At 44.1% G+C, this 23,798-nt stretch overlaps 1 protein-coding gene across 1 annotated transcript; it reads left to right on the top strand.

Annotated features, from left to right (window-relative positions):
- The first annotated feature begins 1,239 nt into the window (after positions 1-1,239).
- LOC139325095 (lysosomal dipeptide transporter MFSD1-like) lies at positions 1,240-23,542 on the top strand. Its single transcript, XM_070954822.1, has 13 exons — positions 1,240-1,293; positions 3,959-4,059; positions 4,845-4,969; positions 5,405-5,460; positions 6,516-6,659; positions 8,935-9,093; positions 9,888-10,003; positions 11,883-11,983; positions 15,133-15,244; positions 16,512-16,649; positions 18,524-18,663; positions 19,976-20,087; positions 20,197-23,542. The coding sequence occupies exons 1-13, from the start codon at positions 1,269-1,271 to the stop codon at positions 20,305-20,307; spliced, it is 1,440 nt and encodes a 479-aa protein (XP_070810923.1). The 5' UTR covers positions 1,240-1,268; the 3' UTR covers positions 20,308-23,542.
- Positions 23,543-23,798: the final 256 nt, after the last annotated feature.

The raw sequence follows: 23,798 nt of genomic DNA, 5'->3' as shown, positions 1-23,798 counted from the left end.
GGTGTAGGGCTTCCTGCCTAAGCAGGAGGTTGGACTAGAAGACCTCCAAGGTCCCTTCCAACTCTGCTATTCTATTCTATTCTGTTCTGTTCTATTCTATTTTCATTTTTTCTGCCTCCAGTCTTCATGGCTTTTATTTCCATTTTATTTCTCTTCTTTTCATTTTTCTTTCCCACATGGGTAACATAATGGAAACAGCCAATGCTTTATTCAAATGCATTTCATTGACTTTGATGTTGGCCAAAGAGAAAGTACTTTGTGGATGTTTTGAAAAATATAATCAGGAAAAATGTTTTCAAATTAATATCAAGGAAAATGAAGTGAAAATATAATTTCTTTATTAAATTTATACCCTGCCCATCTCACTATCCATTCTTACAACATGACAAGTTGTTTAGAAAGTGTGATTGGTTGAGCTTTCTTGAAGATACATTTAAAAGTTACTGTATTGGCTCAATGCACCCTTGGAAAAAAAATACTTATTTAAAACTTAGTTTTTGAGTTCTTTCCTGAAAATAACTGTTTAAAACCTAATGGTACTGTTTGTCTACTAAAACACACTGCTTCATATTTTTTCTATTGGTACAAGACACTGAAGGGGAAAAAAAGTCCTTAAAAAAGTATTTTTAGAAAGGAGTTTAGAAGCACCTGTTAGAAAGTTTGCAAAAAATACACATGGTGGTGGGACATCTTTTAAATGAAAACCAGTGATTTTATGATTGGTCTTGGACTCTTATAATAAATGACCAAATGTAATAATTATTTGTGGGACGTTTTCTAGGAATAAAGGAAGCTGAAAAGCCTTCCCACATACACACTTCCACCTCCCTCGCCTTGCGAGAAACAAATGCCGCCGCCTCAGAAAAGGCGGGAAGGGCCCCCTCGAAGAGAGGCGGAGTTTCACGCTGAGGGGCGGAGCAAAGGAGCCTCCAAAAAAGCATCCCAAAGGGTGTCAACGGCAGGGGGCGGAGCGTGCAACTGCAGGGGCGGGAGGAGGCGTGGTTTGGAGGCAAAGCTCCGGGATACGCGTATAAGGGAGGAGGGGGAGGAAGAGGGAGGAGTTTCACGTCACGAGACAGAAGGGCGGAGTTTCGTCGTCGGGAGGGCTGGGTAAGTAGGCGGGGCGAAATGTGGGCCGGCCAGGAACAAAGAGCGCGGCTGATGAGGAAAGGGGCGGGGCCTCGGTCCCGGGGATGGTGGGCGGGGCCGGGGGGCGGGGCCAGCGCTGCATCGGGAGAAGCGGCGTCGGCCAGCCGGGAATCGGAGCGATGGCGGAAGCGGCGGCCGAGAAAGGTGAGCCGGAGTACGTGACTCCCCGCTCCCCCCGGCTCCGATGCAGCGGGGAACCGGCTGTCACGGGGCGCTTTCTTCGTGGCAGGCTGCCAGGCGCGCTCTGCGTATGCTCAGAGGGCCCCCTCCTTTTTTTTTTTTTTTTTTTGCATTGAGGACTAGTCTGATGCTCAGATCTGTCCCAGTGAGAATTCTGCACGTGATTTCCTCGGGGTACGTGGGCAGGGGCTGGAGGAGGTCCTGGACAGGGTTTAAAGCAGGAGAAGGGATGGTGGAAAAGCTCTCCCTGGGGCGGATTCCTGAAAAGAGGCGGCGACCGGGGGGGGGGCAACTACCTCCCCATGGTTGGAAGGTTAACTCCAGTTGTGGCTGTGATGATTGCACTTGCTCATCTCAGTCTGAAAAGCGACCCTGACCATTAAAATTATAAATCTAAAAGGTATTAAAAAACGTTAAACGCAAAGACAAAAAAAAACCCCAAAAGATCAGAAAGAATAACAGGCCCTGGATGGGAGCAGTGGCATTGCTTTGAGGTTGCCAGCATCCTGCTTTTCAGGACGAGGTTGGACTGCCATTTGTCGGAAATGGTGTAGGGTCTTCTCCTGCTTGGGGGAGGGGGTTGGACTAGATGACCTACAAGGTCCCTTCCGTTAATCTGTTAAATGGTGTAGGGTCTCCTCCTTGGGGCAGGGGGTTGGACTAGATGACCTACAAGGTCCCTTCCAGCTCTGTTAATCTAATCCAGGGGTCTGCAACCTTAAGCACTCAAAGAGCCATTTGGACCCGTTTCCCACAGAAAAGAAAACACCGGGAGCCACAAAACCCTTCCCGTGCCTGACTATTTTTTGCGCAGCCACAAAACTAGCATATGTAGTTGAATTAAACGTTCTGTTTTCTTCTGAAACTTTTCTTTTCTTGGCCTACCAGGGGTTGAAAAGCTCAGTAAATCGTGTGCTGGTGGGTGATGCACATTGGTGGTTGTGACACATATTTTGAGTGACAGGGAGCCGCAGCAGAAGGGTGAAAGAGCCACATGCGGCTCCAGAGCTGCAGGTTGCTGACTCCTGATCTAATCTAATCATGTGGCTGGATGGAGTCACCGAAGCAGTCGACGTGAGCTTAAATGGACTCCAGAAGATGGTAGAGGACAGGAAGGCTTGGAGGAATGTTGTCCACGGGGGTCTCGATGGGTCAGACACGACTTCCCGACTAACAACAACAGAAATCATGTGGAACAGGATGTGGGGATTAGGGGATCTTTGGGCTGGATTAAGCATGGGCTGCAGTATTTGGGCCTTTGCATCCGGCAGTTCCCGGTGTTTAAAATCTCAGATTGGGTGTCAGCCCAATGGTGGAAGGTTTTAAGATGTTGGATAACCATTTGTCTGAAGTGTTGTAGTGTTTCCTGCCTTAGCAGGGGGTTGGACTAGAAGACCTCCAAGGTCCCTTCCAACTCTATTATTCTATTTGGTTTATTTATTTGAATTTTTATGGACAGCAAGAATGAAGAATGGTATACATTGAAAGTACAGGCGCCCCTCAATAGATTGCAATTGGGACCAGGATTTCCGTTGTTAAACAAGGGGGTTGTTAAGTGAGTTGCATCAAATTAATTAACCTTTTCAACTACCGTTGTTAAAGTGAATCCTTGCAACGATTAGCTGACTTTGCCCGTTGGCTTTGTTCATCGGAAGCAGGCCGGGAAGGCCGTAAATGGAAATCACGGGATCCTGGGATGCTGAAACTGTAATCAGTACATGCCAGTTGCCAAGTGTTCAAATTTTGATCATGTGACTGGGATGCTGTGATGGTCATAAGTGCAAGGACCACCACTCACAAGTCACTTTTTTCAGTGCCCTTGCAAGTTCCAATAGTCCCTACACGAACGGTCGTAAATCAAGGATTACTTGTAGCTAAAATACAGTGGAACAAATATTTGCAATAAATGCCTTCCAAATTATATTTGTAAATGTAAAGGTATTCCGAACAATATAAAGCGCCTCCTTGTGGTTTTTGCTGCTCACTGAACATGAAAAAGTGGGCCTCAGTGTACTACATTCCAGTCTTTGGGAAGTAAAACAAATTAGAACCACAATTAGTGTGAGTGTAAACTAGTAGTGAAGTGTCTGGGCATTATATCAGAGATTCAGGTGCATAGTGCCATCTGGAAATCAAAATCCTGGGGAAATTACCGTGCTTTTTTTTTTTTACAGTAATTGCACATAGCTATTTATATTATTTATTTATATTATTTATAATATATCTATGCAAGGGACGCGGTGGCTCAGCGGCTAAGACGCTGAGCTTGTCGATAGAAAGGTCAGCAGTTCAGCGGTTCGAATCCCTAGTGCCGCATAATGGGGTGAGCTGCTCCCATGACTTGTCCCAGCTTCTGCCAACCTAGCAGTTCGAAAGCAGGTAAAAATGCAAGTAGAAAAAACAGGGACCACCTTTGGTGGGAAGGGAACAGCGTTCCGTGTGCCTTTGGCGTTGAGTCATGCTGGCCACATGACCAGGGAGACGTCTTCGGACAGCGCTGGCTCTTCGGCTTTGTAACGGAGATGAGCACCGCCCCCTAGAGTCAGGAACGACTAGCACATATGTGCGAGGGGAACCTTTTACCTTTACCTTATTTTCTGCCATTCTAACACTTTATTTCCCTTTGCAGCTTATTACAGATTCCTTGTGCTTTTCTTCAACTGTCTCTTGACCTTTGGCTCCTACTTCTGTTTTGACATTCCCAGTGTCTTGCAAGAACAGTTTCAAGGGGTGAGTGTCCCTCCCCTCCCCCCCCTTTTTTTTTTCTCTCTGATCCTATTAGAAGTCAACTTGATTTCCACCCATGGAGCAAATAGATTAGAGGTGCAAAGTTTCCAAGCCTTTTTTCAATTCAAGTCTTTCCAGAGCTGCAGAGATTAACACAAAACGTGCGTCGGCTGTTTCCATACCTGAATTACCGAAGGTATACGTAGGAATTCGAGAAACTCTGCACGGTGGGAATGCCAAGCCACATTTTGGGTAGCTGATGTGGCAGCTTCATTTGTTTTCCATATAGAAGACTCAGGCCCTGCTTAAGAGTTTTTAGATATTGCTACATACTGGCTTCACACATTGTGCTAAGCCCATGATGGCGAACCTATGCACGGTGGGGCAGGATGCATTGAATCATGGGTGTGGGTGCGCGTGCATGACCTTGGCCATACTCCCCCCCCCCCCGCTTTTGGCACGCGACTGCGCTAAGCTATGGTTTTTAAACTATGCTTATTGATAATTGACTGGGCTGCCAAATCACACTAAGCCATAAACCTTGATCAGAAGAGCACAATAGCTGCATAGTGCGTTCCTTCGATGCCCATGAGCAAAATCTAACAACCAAAACCACCTTGTGCAAGGAACATACTCCATCCAGTGCTTTTAGTCAGTAGATGGAGTTATCTAATTATCTGGAACAATTAATGCAGGTGGGCCTCACTGAATCAGGATGCATTTCAACTTGGCTCCGTTTGTAATTTCTGGTATTGGTCATTTTGTTTTCGTTCTGATTTGTCCTCCAGAATCTAACCTGCCCCAACGGAACTCAACACAATGGCACAGAACGTAATGCAACAACTGATTGCGTGGAAGGGCTTGGAATGACTCCTGAAGAATACAATCTTCTATATGCCATCTATGCCTGGACGTGAGTCAGTCCCTCCCTCCCTCCCTCCCTCCCTCTCTCTCCCCCCCTCTGTCTCTGTCTCTCTCCCTCTGTCTCCCTCTCTCCTCCCTGTCTCTCCGTCTCTCTCTCCCTCTGTCTCCCCCTCTCTCTCTCTGTCTCTCTCCCTCCCTCTCTCTGTCTCTGTCTCTGTCTCTGTCTCTCTGTCTCCCGTCTCTATCTCTCTGTCTCTCTCTCTCTCTCCCCCGTCTCTCTCTCCCCCTCCGTCTCTCTCTCTCTCTCCCCCCCCTCTGTCTCTCTCTCTCTCTGTCCCTCTGTCTCTGTCTGTCTGTCTCTCTCTCTCTGTCTCCCTCCCTCCCTTCTCTCTCTCTCTGTCTCTCACACACACTCCACACAATACTATTTATCTCACAATACTATTTATCTTATCTTTTTTGTTGTTGTTCTTGTTCTCTTTAGTAATGCACTGGTGGTGATTGTGGCTGGCTTCCTGATTGACAAACTGGGGAACCGCTGTAAGTTTTGGAGGAGCCGAACTATTTATTTAATTTCTATGCCCGCCCATCTCAACCCGGGTGACTGTGCCGTTTGTTTTCTTTGCCACTGGCCTGCCCTCTCTCTGAGATCATCTGGGGGTTGTGGGGTGTGGGGACGCTGTTCTGTATGTTCCTTTGTCTTCTCAAATCCAGCTGGCTAAAGACGACCTTTTCTGGTCTGTTCATACATTTATGAAGAGTTGCCTTTCCTGGAAGGTTATTGGCATTTATCTCTGTCCGAGAAGTTTCACAAGGAGCTTTTAAATGTGAAATAGAAGGAGTTCGCTTTAGCCACGTCTATCTGGGTACATTGGCTTTGAATGCTCAAAATTTATAAAGGAACTCAGTTATGGTTTGGGATGCCTTTTGAAAAGTGAAGCTTTGTTTCGGATACCGTATTTTTCGGAGTATAAGACGCACCTTTTTCCCCCCCTAAAAGGGGATGAAAATTTAGGTGCATTTTATACACCGAATGTAACCCCGCCCACCCACTGGCCCCCACCCTTTGGCCTCTGCCTCACAGCAGTTACCTCCTTGCAAACAGCAAGAAAAAAACAGCTCCTTTCAGCTTCAGCACAGCCTAATTAGCACAAGTTGATTGGATCGGCCTCCCGACTCTCAGCTGATTTGCTCTTAGCTGTTTTGCACAGTGCTCTGCTGCTTGCTGCAAGGAGGTAAATTGCTGGAGCAGATTTTTTTCCCCTTGTGCTAATCAAGCTATGCTGAAAACGAAAATGAAAGTAAAGCAGGCTGTTTGCTGTTTGCTGCAAGGAGGCAAAATTGCTCAGAGGCAGAGGCAGATTTCTTTTTCTTCTTTTCCTCACCAAAAAAGGTAGGTGCGTCTTATTCTCCGGTGCGTCTTATACTCCGAAGCTGGCTCTTTGGCTTTGAAACGGAGATGAGCACCGCCCCCTAGAGTCGGGAACGACTAGCACATTTCTGCGAGGGGAATCTTTAACGTTACCTATAAAAGCCGCATGTTTTGCCTGCATAATCTTTTCCCACACTTTTTTTCCCCCTCCTTCTCTCTATAGTTGGGGTCTTTGTTTTCTCGTTCCTGACCGTCTTGGGATCATCCATTTTTGCACTGGGCTCCCACCTAAAAGGAACTCCGTACCTCTTGCCCCTGATGCTAACGGGCAGGTTGCTTTTCGGTTCTGGAAATGGATCGCTTACAAGTAAGGAAGGAGCGCATTTGCGTCGACGTGGTTAAATCTGGACTTTGCTGACAAGGTTCCAGAAACTCAGACAAAGCTTTGAATGTCTAAACTTCTTCCCACTCTTTTTTTCTTTGGTACGCAAGATGTAGCCATAGCTGCTTTCTTGGATTTGATCCTTGATACGTACAACTGGAATCTCGATTTGAGTCAAGATGCAATCATCTCTCTTACTAAAGCCCAGGGGTGGGCTTCAAAAATTTTAACAAGGGGTTCTCTGCCCGGTTGCTGGGTGGGCGTGGCCATGGTGGGCATGGCCTAGTCGGCCTCTTGCAGCAGAGCGGGGACGGGCATTTTTGCCCTCCCCGGGCTCCAGAGGCTTTTCTTGAGCTTCCAGGAGGGCGAAAACGGCCTCCCCCAGGCTCCGGAGGCCCTCTGGAGGCCAGAAACAGAAACGGGCTCGTTTCCAACCTTCCCGAACTTCTGGTAGGCCCGTTTTTCACCCTCCCCGAGCCTCCGCGCGCGCCCTGCAGTTACCTGCATCCAAAACGGGCCACGTGGGGACTCCTGGGAGGGGAGGGCTGAGCGGGGACAGCCATGAGTGGGATTTGGGGGTTCTCTGAACTGCACAGAATCTTAGCTAGAGGTTCTCCCGAACCCCTGCAAACTCCCAGCATCCACCCCTGCTAAAGCCCCTTCTTTTTTAAAGTTTATCGAACCCACAAATCAGATAAACAAATCAGGGTTTAGGATGACATCTGAACCGTTGCTTATCTAGTTAATTGTCGAAAGAATTAACTTATTAAAAAAATGATCAGTGCAGACTTCCCGATTCAGACTGTTGCAAACACAAATGAGCTTTCCTCTAATTTGTATTGAAAAGGGATTTAAAAAGAACTTTAGTTTTATATGGGAGTGGAAGCCTATAAATGTTTGCTTTTATCTCCAAAATCATGCCTTTTTATTTCAGTGGAAAAACGAAATGGGTTTGTTTTAATTTATAAATTTATAAATGAAACGGATAGCAGTTAAAATAGCAGTATTTAAACACCTGGCCGTGTTCAGAAGTAATATAGCAGAGAATGCAATATAAAACTAGTGTCAATTGAGATCTCTAAATGGTTGCTTTCTTGTCCAATTCTGGGAAAATTAAGAAGTGAAGATTAGTGGAGATGAAATAATAATGATAATGATGCCAAAAACCCCACTATAGTCATTCAGTGGTAACACTCGGATAAGAGGCTCTTACGAAGTCTTTAGTCTAAGGCTAAGTGAACTTCTTGGCAAATACAGAAGCATAAAGAACATCATAATAGGGAGTAGAAATTGTGTGTTAAATGCAGGGAGAGAAGCAGTGGGAGTTACTCATCCACTCTTACGTTCAAAACAAGTTCAGACTACATCTGAAAAGATAATTCTGATATTGGGCAAAGGTGTACAAGAGGGCATTTTAATACAAATAGCAGCTTGAATATGGACCCTAGAGAGAGATATCATCGCTATGCTCTGGTAGGCAGTTCACCAAAACCTTCCATTCTAGGCAAGATGGGGGAATCTGGTTTAAGCCTGTGGATGGCTTAATGCTGCATCTGGGGGAAATTGTTGATTCTTTCTCTTCTTTCTTTCCCTTTCTTTTTCTTTCTCTTCTTTCTTTCTCTCTTTCCCTTTCTTTCTTTCTGTCAGCGTTCCAGAAACCCCCCTGCCCCCAATTCCAAGTAAAGACTCTGAAGCAAGCATTTTTCAAAGTTCTATTTACTAGAATAGGTAAACTGGCACATCTGGGAAAACCCGAATCTGAGAGGTCCAGGTTTTCCCTCAGTAAGTCAAAACCCCTCAAAACCATCCCCTCACTCCTCAGTTGATCACATGCTCCAATCATCATCCGTCCCATCTCGAGACATCACTCCAACCACTCCTTCTCCAGATGCAGGATCGGCCTGACCTTGACCGACAGGAAGGATGCTATTATGTCTAAAGACAATCCCTCTACTAAATCTCCCCTCCTACTTTCCCACACACGAGAAGGTGGCAGCATGGAAGCTTCCGGCCTAATATGGCTTCCAAAGTTGACCCTTCCTTCTTTCCTTCCTTCCTTCCCTCCCTCTTTTTTCTTTCTTTTTTCTTTCTTTTCCTTTCCTTTCTTTTTTATGCTTCAAGTGTCCTGCTTGCTTCCTTAAATGGAGGCACGGGTTTTTATAAAGTTCAGAAAAATATGCCCTCCTCTGCATTGTTCTGTCCTGAGACTTCGTTATTACAGCCCGCTGAGTGACGCTGATCTCTCTTCTGCTTTTTTGAGTTGTGCAGAACCGCATCACTGCCTTTTGGTTCAAAGGGAAAGAGCTGGCGCTCGCCTTCGGGCTGACGCTCTCTTTCTCCCGTCTCGGCAGCGTCCTCAACTTCTTTTTCACCCAGCAGTTTGAAAGCCATTTCGGGATCCAGTGGACCCTTTGGGGAGGTGAGTTTCTCTTGGAAGCAACATCTCTAGATTTATGCCGCGTGGCTCAACTCGATATTCTCAATATATTTTAATGTAAAAATGCGTATTAATAGTAGAATCACAGGGATTGGAAATAACACGAACAGATTTATTCTAGATGTTTAAATGATTGTGATGGGTACTAGAAGTGTACATTGAAACACGGAATAATGAAATAATGAAGGATGCAACTTTAATATAAATACCGTATTTTGGGGGGTATAAGACGCACCTTTTTCCCTCCAAAAGGGGATGAAAATTTGGGTGCGTCTTACACACCGAATGTAGCCCCGCCCACCCACTGGCCCCCACTCTGCCTCCCAGCAATTTATCCAGCAGGTAGATTCCTCAAAGAACATGTTTATTGGATACATCATATTGGCACAGCTAGTGAAAACCAACTCTAAAGTTTTCCGCAGTTTCAGCCTAATTAAAAGAGCAATTGTTTCCCCCCGAAGATGTCACGGGTCACATTGTTCAATTAAAGTAGTTGGCGGGCTGCTTGGTCACTCCTGTCCTCCTTCAACCGGCACCGGTTGGGATGACCTTGGTTCCCACGAGAAAGCTTTTTGTTTTGACTGCCAGCCAGTCTACCTATTTTCCCCTCCCTTCCCCCTTTCAGAGTTTGTGGCAACTATGAGGCAGCAAAAGATGGCTTCAGCCAGGCTCACTTCAGAGTTGACAAAAAAGTTGCCAGATCTAAAGAGTTTCATGCCAACCATAAGGTCCGCCATTGATGGAGGTTTTAACCATTGGTTCTTCTCTGTTCATAGGAGCTTTGTTATGCGTGCTGGGCTTTATTTCAGCCATCACCGTTAGCGTGCTGGACAAAGTGGGCACGAAGCAGCTCGGCTTGGATGGAGTTCTCCAACAAGAGTCCAAGAAAGTGGTAGGTAGCAGGGATGAAATTCAGCAGGTTCTGACAGGTTCTGGAGAACCGGTAGCAGACATTTTGAGTAGTTCGGAGAACTGGCAAATACCACCTCTGGCTGGCCCCAGAGTGGGGTGGGAATGGAGGTTTTGCAGTATCCTTCCCCTGGAGTGGGGAGGGAATGGGGATTTTGCAGTATCCTTCCCCTGGAATGGGGTGGGAATGGGGATTTTGCAGTATCCTTCCCCTGCCACGCCCACCAAGCCACGCCATGCCCACAGAACCGGTAGTAAAAAAAATTGAATTTCACCACTGGTAGGTAGGGTGGATATGGCATCAGGCAACTTCTGCTTTCTTTTTATTGTCTTTTGGATGCAAGTCATTCATGACCCTGATGGTCCAGAGAGACTTCAAACATTTAAAGCTCATTGTGCTCGCCCAGTTTTCCTATCTCTTGAAAGGAAAGAGGATGGAGGGGTTTTCTGAATGGCTTTGGATTCTGAATACTTACTTGCTTTGCCTTCTGACTCAGTTCGTACATTCTACCAAGACCGTCGTTTATGATTATGGTGGAATAAAGCTGGTTGGCTGGCCTCAAGGAATGCTCTGAACCAAAACTAAATGAACCATGTTACAAGGACAGAATTAATCTGCCCATCTGGTTCCCCAGTTGCTTGTTTTGCTGGTTGATTTGCCTGTGGCGGATGTGACGTTGACCATGCAAATTGTAATTCAAGCATTGCCTCCTATAGGAGAAAAACTTCATCCTTCCTCAGTTTATTGCCTCTTAAGTCTCCGGTCGCTTTAAACCCGAAATGTGAAAATAAACAAGTTTCAGCAGGAAGGCCATGATGGAAAAATGAGTCTTTGGTTCCCCTATTCTTCTGTTGTACGATCGTATAAAACATTCTGGAATTCAGAATGATGCATCCTTATTTTTACTTCTCTAAGCAGAACCAGGGTGGGAGGAAGCCTTGGTGAAGGACTGATCCAAGCCATCTTCTCCAGCTGAGGTGGATTGCAACCCTCAGTCTATCCAGCCAGCATTATGAGAAACGTTGGGAATTGAAACTCAAGAATGCCTGTTGTCCAATAGGCTAGAGCAGGGGTGTCAAACTGGCGGTCTGCGAGCCAGATGCGTCACGCACAGGCCACGCCTACCCCAGCTCCGCGAAGGGGGGGAACATCGCAAAACGTCACGTGATGGCAATGTGACGTGGCGAGTTTGATATCCATGGGCTAGAGCAATGGTTCTCAATCTGTGGTCCGCGGATCCCTGTGGGAGGAGGCGCAAAATCATCACAGAGGGTCCACGAAGGCTTGAAGAAACGTGAATATTTAAATCTTTGGGGGTCCGTGGCCACAAAAGGTATTTGAAGGGTGTCCATGGTGAAGAAAAGCTTGAGAATCACTGGCCTAGAGAAAGCTGCTGTCAGGGTTCCAAGTAACACCCCCAACGAAAGAAAACTCCGAGGCTTGAGTTTCCTCAAAAGTTCCATTTTATTAGAGATGTCATATTGGCACATCTGGGAAAACCCGAATCTGAAAGCTTCCAGGTGTTCCCCACCCAAAGGAAAGTCCAAGCCCCTGCCCCAGCACCCACAAATCCATCACATGGTCCAATCAAAACACCGTCCCAAGTGGAGATGTCTCCCAGCCACTCCCCTCCAGGTGCAGGGCAAGATGTCCTTGACTCTCTGAGAAAAGAATGTTGTTATGACTACATATCATCCCTGCTCCATACAATCCCCCCTCCCAGTTTCCCACAGGAGTAATTGTGGCAGGCCTGAAGGCCCAATGCAAAAGATGGCTTCCAGGCCTGGCAGCTGCCTTTAGAGATTAATTCTCAGAGCTGTGGTTGTAAGTAATTAACGTGCGGTTTATTTTTAACTTCCAGAAAGTTCAAGATATCCGGCACTTACCCCTTCGCTACTGGCTTTTGGTCCTTACTATAATGTTCTTCTACAATGGGATCTTCCCTTTTGTGGCCGATGCAAGGTAAATCTTTTCATTTAGCAAAATGGGATAGAGGCTTGGCTGTTGGCAAGAAGGGAGCGGATCCCGTGGCAGGCAGTGTTTTTCCCCCCAGCGAATCGGTTAAGCTCAAGAAGAATTTTGAGTTACTCCTTACAGGACACAAATTGATCGAATGAAGTTAAAACAAGAGCCCCTCTGTGAGAGAGATGGGCAGTTTTGATTCACAGATAGGAAAGTACCAGATCAGGAAGAGCAATTAAATTTCCTTAAAGAGGGTGGGTTCTCCAGGTGTAGAGATCTTCAGATAGAGATTGGTCAGTATCTTGTAGATATTGCTGTGCCGGTTCCCAGCCTTTTGCCCCCAACAATCTGGGTCCTCATTTTACCGACCTTGGAAGGATGGAAGGATGAGTCAACCTTGAGCCGGTCAGAATCGAACTGCTGGCAGTCGGCAGAATTAGCCTGCAATACTGCATTCTAACCACTGTGTCACAACAGCTCTTTATATAGCAGCTGAGAGAAGTTTTAAAACAGTGCTAACTTGATCAAGCTATGATTTCCACCCAAATTGCAATAAGAAGCAGTCAGTTGGGAGGTGGCTGCGATCCCTTGGATTTCCAAGATGTTCTTGACCGAAAAATCATTTCAATGCATGCTTTAATGCCGCTGGATTCAAGTCCGGTGACATGAATTTTAAGTAAAGGTCAGTCAAAGGAACTACCGTATTTTTCAGAGTATAAGATGCTCTGGACTATAAGAGGCACCTATCTTTTTTGGGGGAGGAAAACAAGAAAAAAAAATCTGCCATTACCTCCCAGCATCCATCCAGTATTCATCTGGCTCATTCACCGCAGCCCATTTGGCGCTACCTTGGCCCATTTGCCACAGCCCGTTTGCCACCACCCATTTGCCGCTGCCGCCTGTTTGCTGTGGCCCATTTGCCGTGGCCTGTTCACCGCCGTGGCCCATTCACCACCATCACAGCCCGTTCAGCGTGGCCCATTCGCTGCCACCTATCCCCGCTGCCTGGAACCAGCCGAAAATGTGATGCCCGGGGGCCGAAAACAGCCAAAGGATGGGAGCCAGCGGGTGGGCAGGGCTTCGGCAACATAAGATGCACCACGATTTTCACCCACTTTTGGGGAGGTGGAAATTGCGTCTTATACTCCGAAAAGTACGGTAATGAGAATAGTTATGGAGAGAAAGAACAGGGTCGGAAGGACACTGATTCTGGGGAGCGCCCCACCCTACAAAGCTTCCACCAACCAGCTTCCTGTGCAGTCCTTGGACCCAAAAATGCTAGCTGTGGTTTTTCTGTCTGTTGTTGCTGCCTCTTCCGAAGAAGGAGCTGACTGTTTTAGGGATGCTTTCCTTGACGCTTTCAAATTTGTGCGATCTCGACAAGTCTCCTGCTTGATTCTTTTACATCAGCAAAAGAGAAATATTGATTGGGGGTGGGGGGAGAGAAATAGGAAAGATGAGACTAGATGTTAACCAAGGATGATGCGGAATATCCGAATCTTGCATCTGGGTTTGTGCAGATGTGAAGTTAGGAGCCAAGAATCACCTGGTGGAGGTTTTCTATACTTGTTTAAGACCGAGCAAGGATGAGGTCATAGAATGGTCCTTTCCAGCACTGTGTGAAAAATAATTATTGAATACTCAGTGAATACTTTCATCCCCCAAGTTTTTAATTTTTTTACAAACATATCAAATCAATGTGTGAACAGTGTGGCGCCTGGGTATCATACATTCTAATACAAATAAAACTAGTAAAATTAATCATAGTTATTATATTCAATCAAGAATGATACACAATTATATTAAGTTGCAATCTGTCAATTATTCCATATTTTCTCTTATTATTACTTTTATTTTATTATATAAAGGTGTATATACTGTATCTCCCTTTCTCTTATTTCTATCACTTATTCTAACTTTTAATCATGTCACCCTTTACTCAAAAATGCCTTCTTTCTATCCTAACTTCTAGCCGTCACCTACCTAAAAAAAAGAAAAGAGAGAGAGAAAAGCAAAAGCAAATCAGAACAAGAAGGGAAATTATCTATCCATCATCTCTTGCCCGTTTCAATACTTTAATTGCTATGCTTTTTTTGACTTGTCTCCCCAATTCCTCTCTGAAATCTTTATCTCTGTCTGCATCTGCTTCTTGGCTATTCAGTCTAGGTATTTCTCCCACCTCTACCCTCTTCCTATACTCCCTACCAATACTCAGTGAATAATTAATCATCAAGCTAGTGCTGCCTTTGGATGAATAGGTAAGTTTGGAAGCAAGGGCTAGGATCAGGTTGGGAAATTTCTCTAGGTTCGCAGTGAAAACACCATATTAGTTGTGTCCTTCCACCTTGGTGGAGGGGCGTATGAGGTTCTCAAGTTGCTTGGAAAATTGTCTTCTAGACTTTGGCTTCGTTTGCCAAGGCAGAATCTTAGAACTAAACCATGTCACCGAAGGCTATTAAAAACACTAAATGATTAATCTGGAAAAGTTGACTTGTTTGTACAAGGATGATGTTTTTCCCATCTCCACATCAGTGTCAAAATAATCTGATCTGGAGTAGAACATAGAACATAGAATAACAGAGTTGGAAGGGTCCTTGGAGGTCTTCTAATCCAACCCCCTGCTTAGGTAGTAAACCCTATGCCATTTCAGATATTGGAAGACTGCTATCATGTCTTCCCTAGTCCTTCTTTTCATAAGACTAGATTTATCCAGTTCCAGCAACCATTTTTCATATGTTTGAGCCTCCAGTCCCCTAATCCTTTGTTGCTCTTCTCTGCACTCTTTCTAGAGTCTCCACATCTTTTTTACATCGTGGCGACCAAAACTGGATGCCGGATTCCAAGTGTGGCCTTACCAAGGCCTTATAAAGTGGCATTAACACTTCACAGGATCTTGATTCTATCCCTCTGTTTATGCAGCCTAGAACTGGGTTGGCTTTTTTGGCAGCTGCTGCAACACTGCTGGCTCATATTTAAATGGTTGTCCACTAGGACTCCAAGATCCCTCTCACAGTTACTACTATTGAGCGAGGTACCACATGTGCATTTTGTTTTTCTTGCCTAAATGTAGAACCTTCCTTTTTTTCACCTAAAAAAGGTCCTAATGAGTTTCTCTTTCTCCTGTCCCCTTACCGTTTCTCTTTTTCTAGTAAATTTATCCAAGATAAGTATTCTGGCTACAGTCAACAGGCAGCTGCTTATATAGCTGGAGCGGTCTACGACAGCTCTCTTGTGCTCTCGGCGGCTGTTGGCATACTCATCGTAAGTTTTAAAGGATGGTTTTAAGACTTGAGGGTAGAAATGGGGCAATACCTTGATGGGGCATCTGCCTGGGTTTGCGTTTGTAGAGGGAGGGAAGGCAACTCATAAAATTGTGCCAATGGGAACAAAGAAGTCTGGAAAAAAATATACAACACAACAAGGCGTGCAGCTTTTTCTGGGTTGAAGGCTGCATTGAGTTTTTGTTAGCGGCGGTGTTGCAAAACGGGAGTACGACATAGACGAAAACAACTGTTGTTTTTCCCCCCCTCTCTGGTTAGCCCCAATGTAATTAACCTCCAAGTCATCAAATCATCACTGAAAAAAAATACTTGGGTGGGATATCACGCAGTGGCTCTGTGGCTAAGACGCTGAACTTGTCGATCAGAAGGTCAGCAGTTCAGCGGTTCGAATCCCTAGCACCGTGTAACGGGTGAGCTCCTGTGACTTGTCCAGGCTTCTGCCAACCTAGCAGTTCGAAAGCACGTAAAATATGCAAGTAGAAAAATAGGGACCACCTTTGGTGGGAAGGCAAGAGCGTTCCATGCACCTTTGGCGTTGAGTCAAGCCGGCCACATAACCACGGAGACATCTTTGGACAACGCTGGCTCTTCGGCTTTGAAACGGAGATGAGCACCGCCCCCTAGATTCGGGAACGACTAGCACGCTTGTGCAGGGGAATCTTTATCTTTACCTTTTATAATTCATTCCTTGAGGTTCTCCTTTTAGATGGTAGATTTTTTTAGTGGGGGGAAGCAGTTTGTGGTTTTGAAAAATAGAATAACAGAGTCGGAAGGGACCTTGGAGATCTTCTAATCCAAGCCCGTTTAGGCAGGAAACGATACCATTTCAGACAAATAGTTCTCCAATCTCTTCTTAAAAACTTCCAGTGTTGGAGCATTTACAGCTTCTGGAGGCAAGTGGTTCCACTGATTAATTGTTCTAACAAAATGTGGAATTACCTTTTTAAAGCTAGATTTGTGCGTGGCCCCAATAAGCTGGATGCATTGATATTACCCTATGAGATTTGTGTGCATGCATGCATGTCTTCAGGTCAGCGTTGGCTCTTAGTGACTGCAGTTTCATTGGCAAGATTTCAGAAGTGGTTCATCCTTATTTCTTCCTAGAGCTGAGAGTGACTGGCCCAAGGTCACCCAGCTGCTTTGTGCCTAAGGCAAAACTAGAACTCAGGTTCTCCCAGTTTCTAGCTTGACGCCTTGAGCTTCCACCAGACTAACTCTCATTTCTCTTTTTCTGTTTTTTTTTCCAGGATTATATTGGGCTGAGAGGTGTGTTTGCTGTCGGTTGTGCGGTGCTAACGTTGCCCGTATTTGCTCTCTTGGCCTTCACATTCGTTCCCCCACTTGTCTCCACCATTTGGTTAGGAATCACCTACTCCTTTGCAGCTGTAAGTTTTCAGAACTCTTAATGTATTGATCCTCTCCTGATTTCTACTCAACTTTAAGCCATGGGGAAGTTTCTGGTATTGACCTAATTTTGTCACATGTTGTTGGGTTCTTCTTTAGAAAGAGAAAGGCAGAGGTGAAATGCTACTGGTTCGCTCCGGTTCAGGAGAACCGGTAGTAAAAAAAAAATGCTTTAAAAAGTTTTAAAAAGGTTCCAACGGTCACAACTGTGCCGTGCGATCGTCAGAACCTATTTTTACTTTTTTAAAGCATTTTTTTACTACCTATTCGCCCGGACTGGTAATAGGTAGTAAAAAATGCTTTAAAAAAGTAAAAAAGAGGTTCTGATCGCGCGACACAGCTGTGATCGTCGGAAACTTTTTTATATTTTTTAAAGCATTTTTTAAAAGTTTTTTTTAGTAGTTCAAAATTAAAAACATTGGACATAGATATGACATCACTGGTCCCAAGTATCTTCCAACACTTTAAACTAATACATAATATACTAATGGTAATATAATAATATATTCCTTACACCTTATATGTTATTTAAACATAGTATAATAGTAATTTATACCTTATTCCTATACAATTATACATGTCTATACCTATATATACCTATCTATACAATTCACATACATATTTATCTATAATAACGTATATAATTCTAGTCTTAACACTACACATTTGTCTCGGCTATCCTCCTTTTATCTAACCATTCATAGAATTTTGCCCAGATTTTATAGTACAATGTTTTGCTTTTATCCTTGAGTTCCACAGTGAGTCTATCCAGTTCAGGCGAATAGGTAGTAAAAAATGCTTTAAAAAGTTTTTTAAAAAAATGTTGGCCATGCCCACCCATCAAGCCATGCCCACAGAACCCATAGCAAAAAAATTTGCATTTCACCACTGGAGAAAGGTTAGGAGGAGGCGAGGAGAGTGTCAGAGCAGAAGAACTATCTGGCAAGCCAATTTAAGTGGGATTTTGATTTTGCCGAGTCTCAACATTCCACTGCTGGCTTCAATAGTTATAGAATCAGAGGTCACGGAGCACATAATTTCTGATCATTGCAGGAATCCAAATTTAAACATCTGGTAGGTTAAATGCTCCTGAGAAATGAGTTGGGTCCTGGTACTGGGAAGAGAATGAGTCCATTTAAACCAGGGGTCTCCAACCTTGGCAACTTTAAGACTTGTGGACTTCAACTCCCAGAGTTCCTCAGCCAGGAACTCTGGGGGTTGAAGTCCACAAGTCTTAAAGTTGCCAAGGTTGGAGACCCCTGGTTTAAGCAGCCTAATCTGTGGCATCCCATTGTGATTATCAGTAAACAGAGGTTTTAGAAAAAGGTTGGGATCTTGTGATCACTTAGGAATTGTCAGTAAGAACTCCTGTTGATTCTGGACTCTTAATAGAATAGAATTCTTTATTGGCCAAGTGTGTTCGGACACACAAGGAATTTATCTTTGGTGCATATGCTCTCAGTGTGCATAAGGAGAATAAAAGACATTCATCAAGAATAAAAAGGTACAACCCTTAGTGATAGTCAAGGTTACTAATAAGCTATCAAATCGTACTAGGAAACAAATAAAAACAATATAAATTGAAAGATACAAGCAACATGGTTATAGTCGTAAGTGGGAAGAAATAGATACTAGTAAGTTGAGTTTATCTCAGCGTCTCTCAGCCTTAGTAATCTTAAAATGTATGGACTGGCTAGGGAATTCTGGGAGTTGAAGTCCTCACATCTTCAAGCTATTGCTGTCTCCGATTGTTTCCTCTGAGATGAAACTGCTGTATGAAATTTGATTCTTCCTGCAAAAGTGGTATCTCTCACACTGTTTCTCCGGTCTGTCTTTTCAACCGTCTTTTGCACAGGCCAGCATGTGGCCTTCAATTCCACTTGTGGTTCCTCAAGCAACATTGGGAACAGCTATGGGGCTGGCGACATCCGTGCAAATGATCGGGATTGGCCTCTCTAATGTGATCGTAGGACGAATCTTGGGAACAAAGTCCAGGTAACAACAACTGTCTTTCTGCTTAAGTCAGTGGTTCTCAACCTGTGGGTCGGGACCCCTTTGGGGGTCGAATGACCCTTTCACAGGGGTCGCCTAAGACCATTGGAAAACATATATTTTCAATAGTTTTAGGAATAATTTTATGGTTGGGGGTCACCACAACATGAGGAACTGTATTAAGGGGTCGCGGCATTAGGAAGGTTGAGAACCACTGGCTTAAGTGAAAGTAAGAGTTTATGCCTTCAAAACAGGGGTGCTATTCAGCAGGTTCTGATAGGTTCTGGAGAACTGGTAGCGGAAATTTTGAGTAGTTTGGAGAACCAGAGTGGGGTGGGAATGGGGATTTTGCAGTATCCTTCTCCTGGAGTGAGGGAATGGGGATTTTGCAGTATCCTTCCCCTGGAGTGGGGTGGGAATGGAGATTTTGCAGTATCCTTCCCCTGGCACGCCCACCAAACCACACCCACAGAACTGATAGTAAAATAATTTGAATTCCACCACTGGTTCAAAATCAAGGAGAGTGTCCGAACGGCTTCCATAGATTGCTTGATGGTGGAATAACCAAGTACAGGTTGTGTTGCTAAGTGAGACATCTGTTAAATAATTTTGGCCCCATTTTACAACCCTTTTTGTCAGTTGTCAAGTGAATTACTGCAGATGTTAGCAACACGGTCGGTTAAGTGAACTTGGCTTCCCCGTTGACTTTGCTTGTCAGAAGGTTGCAAACGGAGATTACATCACCCCAGGACATTGCAACTGTCATAAGTATGAATCAGTTGCCAAAGTCTGCATTTGGATCATGGGACTGACTGCAGGGAGAGTGCCATGGTCATAAGTGTGGAAAAACGGTCATAAATCACTTCTTTTTCAGTGCGGTTGTAACTTCAAATGAACTATTGTAAGTCGAGGACTACCTGTATCTCAGCGGTGTCAAAGTTCAATTTCATCGAGGGCCACATTAGGGCTGTGGTTGACCTCAGGGGGCTGGGCAAGCGTAGCCGACTGCATGGGTGTGGCTGACTGGGTGGGTGTGGCCAGCTTGACACCACTCCCCAAACTGCTGGCATGTTTCCTCTTTGCATTGGGTAGACCGGGCCAAAGCCACAATGGCTGGCTCCTTACATTTTCCAGGACTGCCGTGCGGGCCGGATCCGACCATATTGCGGGCTGGATCCTGCCTATGGGCCTTGTGTTTGACACCCCTGCGGTATCTTATGGAACTAATGCGATATGATGCAAATTGTTGGGACTTGTTCCTCTTGCTCCCTATTCAGGCCGGTAATGTTCTTTTTTTAAAAAAATCCTTTGCCAGTGAACTGAAGATCCCCTTGTGGCGCTGGCAGCAGATGATGATCTTCATGCTGTCCAACACCGTCGCTTGCATTGGGACCTCTGTCTGCCTTAACATAGTAGATAAGAAGCAGGTAAGAATCCACCTTGGCCGATTAACAAGGGGGAATCCGTTACTCTGCCTGGACTAGGTGCATAAAGGTTCAGCTTTCACCAAACTTTTCCAATTCTATGAATTCCCAGGGTGGCACGTTGAACCGCTCGACCAAACGCTCACCGACTGAGGCAGTGGCCCAACCGCCAGCTGATGCAGCTCCCCTTCTCAATGAGACGGAAGAACCATCTATCAACTAAAGAAGAGGCCTTCGGGACATGGGGTATAACACAAATGAGCCTCATTCTCCATTCTCCGTGTCCTCCTTTTTCCTCCTTTGGGGGTTTGATAAGGGAATTTAAAGACCAGGACATAAATCTGGTGTATAGGAATAGCTGTTTTTCGAATAGCTGCTAGGTGCTAGGTGCTAACTGAAAATCTTACACTATAATTAATTCTACAGCTGCCGTGAGTGCGGAGATCTTTTAATGCCAATTTTGAGTTATTTAGCCATTAAGACGTCTTCTTTATTGCGGGAAATTTTCTGCTGAAGAGATTGAAAAAGTTTTTTTCTGTAGATTTTAAACTGGATGAAAGGCGGGAATGTAAATTACTCTGTGCAAGCAATTGTATATATAAACCTTGCACTCATTTTTTTTTAAAAGTCATCTTGCACTGTTAAAGGCTAATCATGGATTTCATCCTTGTAGCACCCACCACAGCAGTATTATCAAAATCCTTTATAATTTTCCTTTTCCAAAATCATGAGGTTTTAACTCAAGGTTTGCCTTCCTCACACATCTGTTTCGATTATATTGGTTTCTTTTTAAAATGAAAGTATTGAAAATCCTAATATATTCAGGAACTGAGACATTATAGTACATTCCCAGATATTTCAGTTTCCATTTCTCCTTTCTTGACTTCTTCTGAAGAAGGGTTCCAGTAGCTCCTTCCTGACCATTTGGGGATATAAAGGCTAATATGAACGATTATTGATTTGACTGCATAATGGATATTGAATATTCTGTATCTCTTTAGCACAATGTCCTTACTAGTAATTGTGGCTATATAATTTGTCAAGAGGGCTGTTTTAACTTTGCTCTAGAAGTAGAAACGTAATACCCATTAAGATAATCTATTAACAGTTAACTATATTCACTTCAGAGTTAACCACTCTTGATAGGCCAAACCCATCCCAAAGGCATTGGAGCCAGCAGTAAGTAACGTGATCCAGTTATGAGTTAGCTTTTGGCTCTGCTGTCCCTCACGTGGTTAGCTGGCCTTAGACTTCAGATGATGTACTGCAATTAGAAAATATAACAAGCACATGCCAATAACTTTCCCCAGCTATCTAGATATCTATCAATATGTATCTAGATATCTAGCCAATTATTGATGGGATTCAACCACTTGGTAGGAAAAATCTCCAGAATTTGGAAGAGTATTGCAGGCAGGTTGTAGACAGGCCTCCCTGAACATAGATGGATGGGTTTCTGTAAAAACACACAACAGCATTCCTGACCCTCTTCCTTCGATCATCTCCCGGTTCGAAATTGCAAGCTCATTTTTAGCCCAACTAGACAACCCATGGTCCAACAGAACATCTTCTCAAGAGATATTTCCCGTCCAGGTATCCTAATGTCTTCGAAATCAAATTCAAGATACATTCAGAGATGCAACATTCAGAGATGAAAATAGCCCATGTGGAACTGTATAGCACAAACACAATGCGGAAAAATGCTTTATGACATTTTTGTATTATGTCACAAACGGTTTTGTGAGGGTTCTTATGTCCATAACATATTTTATAACGTTTGCCAAATTTCAATCCCGTGATTGAATTTGGGACACTTTCTGTAAAGTTAGCCCATTTAAGGCACCTTGGTTGAAAACGTTTTGCCCCATGATGCATTTGGTCAAAGATTACAGGAACGAGATCTCTCTGGAGACTCTCAGTCATCCAAGGTCACGGTTGTCCCAAAGGTATTTTTTCAAGAGGCAATCCGACTTTCTTGGGTTTTCCTTCAAGGCGTTTCGCTTCTCATCAAGAACTTCTCATTCAGCTCTTCTCAAGAACTGAAGAAGCGAAACATCTTCAAGGAAAAACAAAGTCCAGTTGCCTCTTGAAAAAGCACCTTTGCTACAGGAACCAGTGTTTTAATAATACATAGGTGCCAAACTTGGCTTGATCTCCTACCTCAGCTTGTAGTAGAAGAAAAGTGACCTGCAACTCTGCTAAGGGAAGACCACTTGGAAAGCTAAGATTTAGAATGGGAAAGAGCCGAGGTGGCGCAGTGGTTAGAGTGCAGTACTGCAGGCTACTTCAGCAGATCAGCGGATCAAATCTCACCGGCTCAAGGTTGACTCAGCCTTCCATCCTTCTGAGGTGGGTAAAATGAGGACCCAGATTGTTGGGGGCAATATGCTATTTAGTATACTGTCTTTGGTGTAAGCCGCCCAGAGTCCTCGGAGAGTGGGCGGCATAGAAATATGAATACTACTACTACTACTACTACTACTACTATACTACTACTACTACTAAGTATGATAGGTACATTTTTGTGACGTCAGCACGGTCACTCACAGGAGGCCTCTTTGCAAAATTAAGAGCCAGTCACGGTTACAAGCATTCCATCTACTCTGAAATATCTGCACCACTTTCGCCAGTCCTTTTAAATGAACCATTGGGTTACATCTTATTTAACTTTTCTCCGAATGCCTGTATAGCCCAACTCGCATGAAAATAAAGACTGCCAACTTAATTTTTTTTTATTGTCAAATGATATAAAGAACAATGGACACAAGCTTGATTTGTCTAATAGCAACACTCTTCACATTTGGATACTAGAGTGGGGGAAAAGGGATAGTGGTAATGTTACAAAGGGATTGAATTTTTTTTTAAAAATGCAGATGTACCAGACAGCCTTGACTGATGAGAGAACCAATGGCACAGAAATGGATTCAATCAAGTAAATTATTATTTCCCTGAACACTATTACAAAGAAAGACTTAAAGGCATTTCAGTAGAACAAAAACATTTTTGTATTTATGACAGGAGGAACTGGGGAAATTCTTCTCATTCCTCTGTACAGATTGTCAATTTCACAAAAGGAACTGCTTAACCTGTTCACAAAAGTCTTAGGAATGAGTGGGTTGCCTATGTAAACTAACAGTCAGTTCAAGGGTTGAATGTCAAGGTTGCATAGCTAATGACTCTGTCACCTCGCAGTGGCTATTAGCACAAATAAAAGGAATTTTATAAACCTTGCTTCTGTTTTGCTCCCAACAATTGCATTCTTTACAATTCATGTAATATACTGTGTGCTTGTTTGGTTACAGTAAAATCTCTGGATTACCAGCCACTTGGGAAGAAATGACTGGTTTTTAGGAGAGGCACCTGGGGCTTAGGCAATCTTAGTTTGTACATGTAAAACTCATGAGGCTATAAGGGGATTAAAAAAAGACTTGAAGAATCCATCGGTTCTACTGTAATGGACTAACAAAATACAGTTGTTTATTAAACAGCTTGATTCAACATATTTGAGTTATTCTTAACTCCTAATGTAGTTTTTTTTAAAAAAAAGAAAAGAAAAGAAAAGAAAAATACCCTTTCTGGATACACAATGTAATCCTCAGCTACCCCTCGAAAAAACAAATGATAGGCACTAAGTTAAATCAATCGAAACTTAAGGCTTAGCTGGAAAAAAAGGCTAACAGAGAAGCACTGGTGAAAACGCCCTTTTGAAATTTT

This window comes from Pituophis catenifer, unplaced genomic scaffold (genome assembly GCF_029215685.1).
Source record: "Pituophis catenifer annectens isolate HBS135680 unplaced genomic scaffold, rPitCat1.0.hap2 SCAF_16, whole genome shotgun sequence".
NCBI classification, from domain to species: domain Eukaryota; kingdom Metazoa; phylum Chordata; class Lepidosauria; order Squamata; family Colubridae; genus Pituophis; species Pituophis catenifer.
This window is presented reverse-complemented; position numbering and strand designations above follow the sequence as displayed.

Coding starts and splice junctions, on each gene's coding strand:
- LOC139325095 (XM_070954822.1), top strand. CDS start 1,269: ATGGCGGAAGCGGCGGCCGAGAAAG. Junction 1,294..3,958: donor GGAAGCGGCGGCCGAGAAAG/GTGAGCCGGAGT, acceptor TTCCCTTTGCAG/CTTATTACAGATTCCTTGTG. Junction 9,094..9,887: donor CCAGTGGACCCTTTGGGGAG/GTGAGTTTCTCT, acceptor CTCTGTTCATAG/GAGCTTTGTTATGCGTGCTG.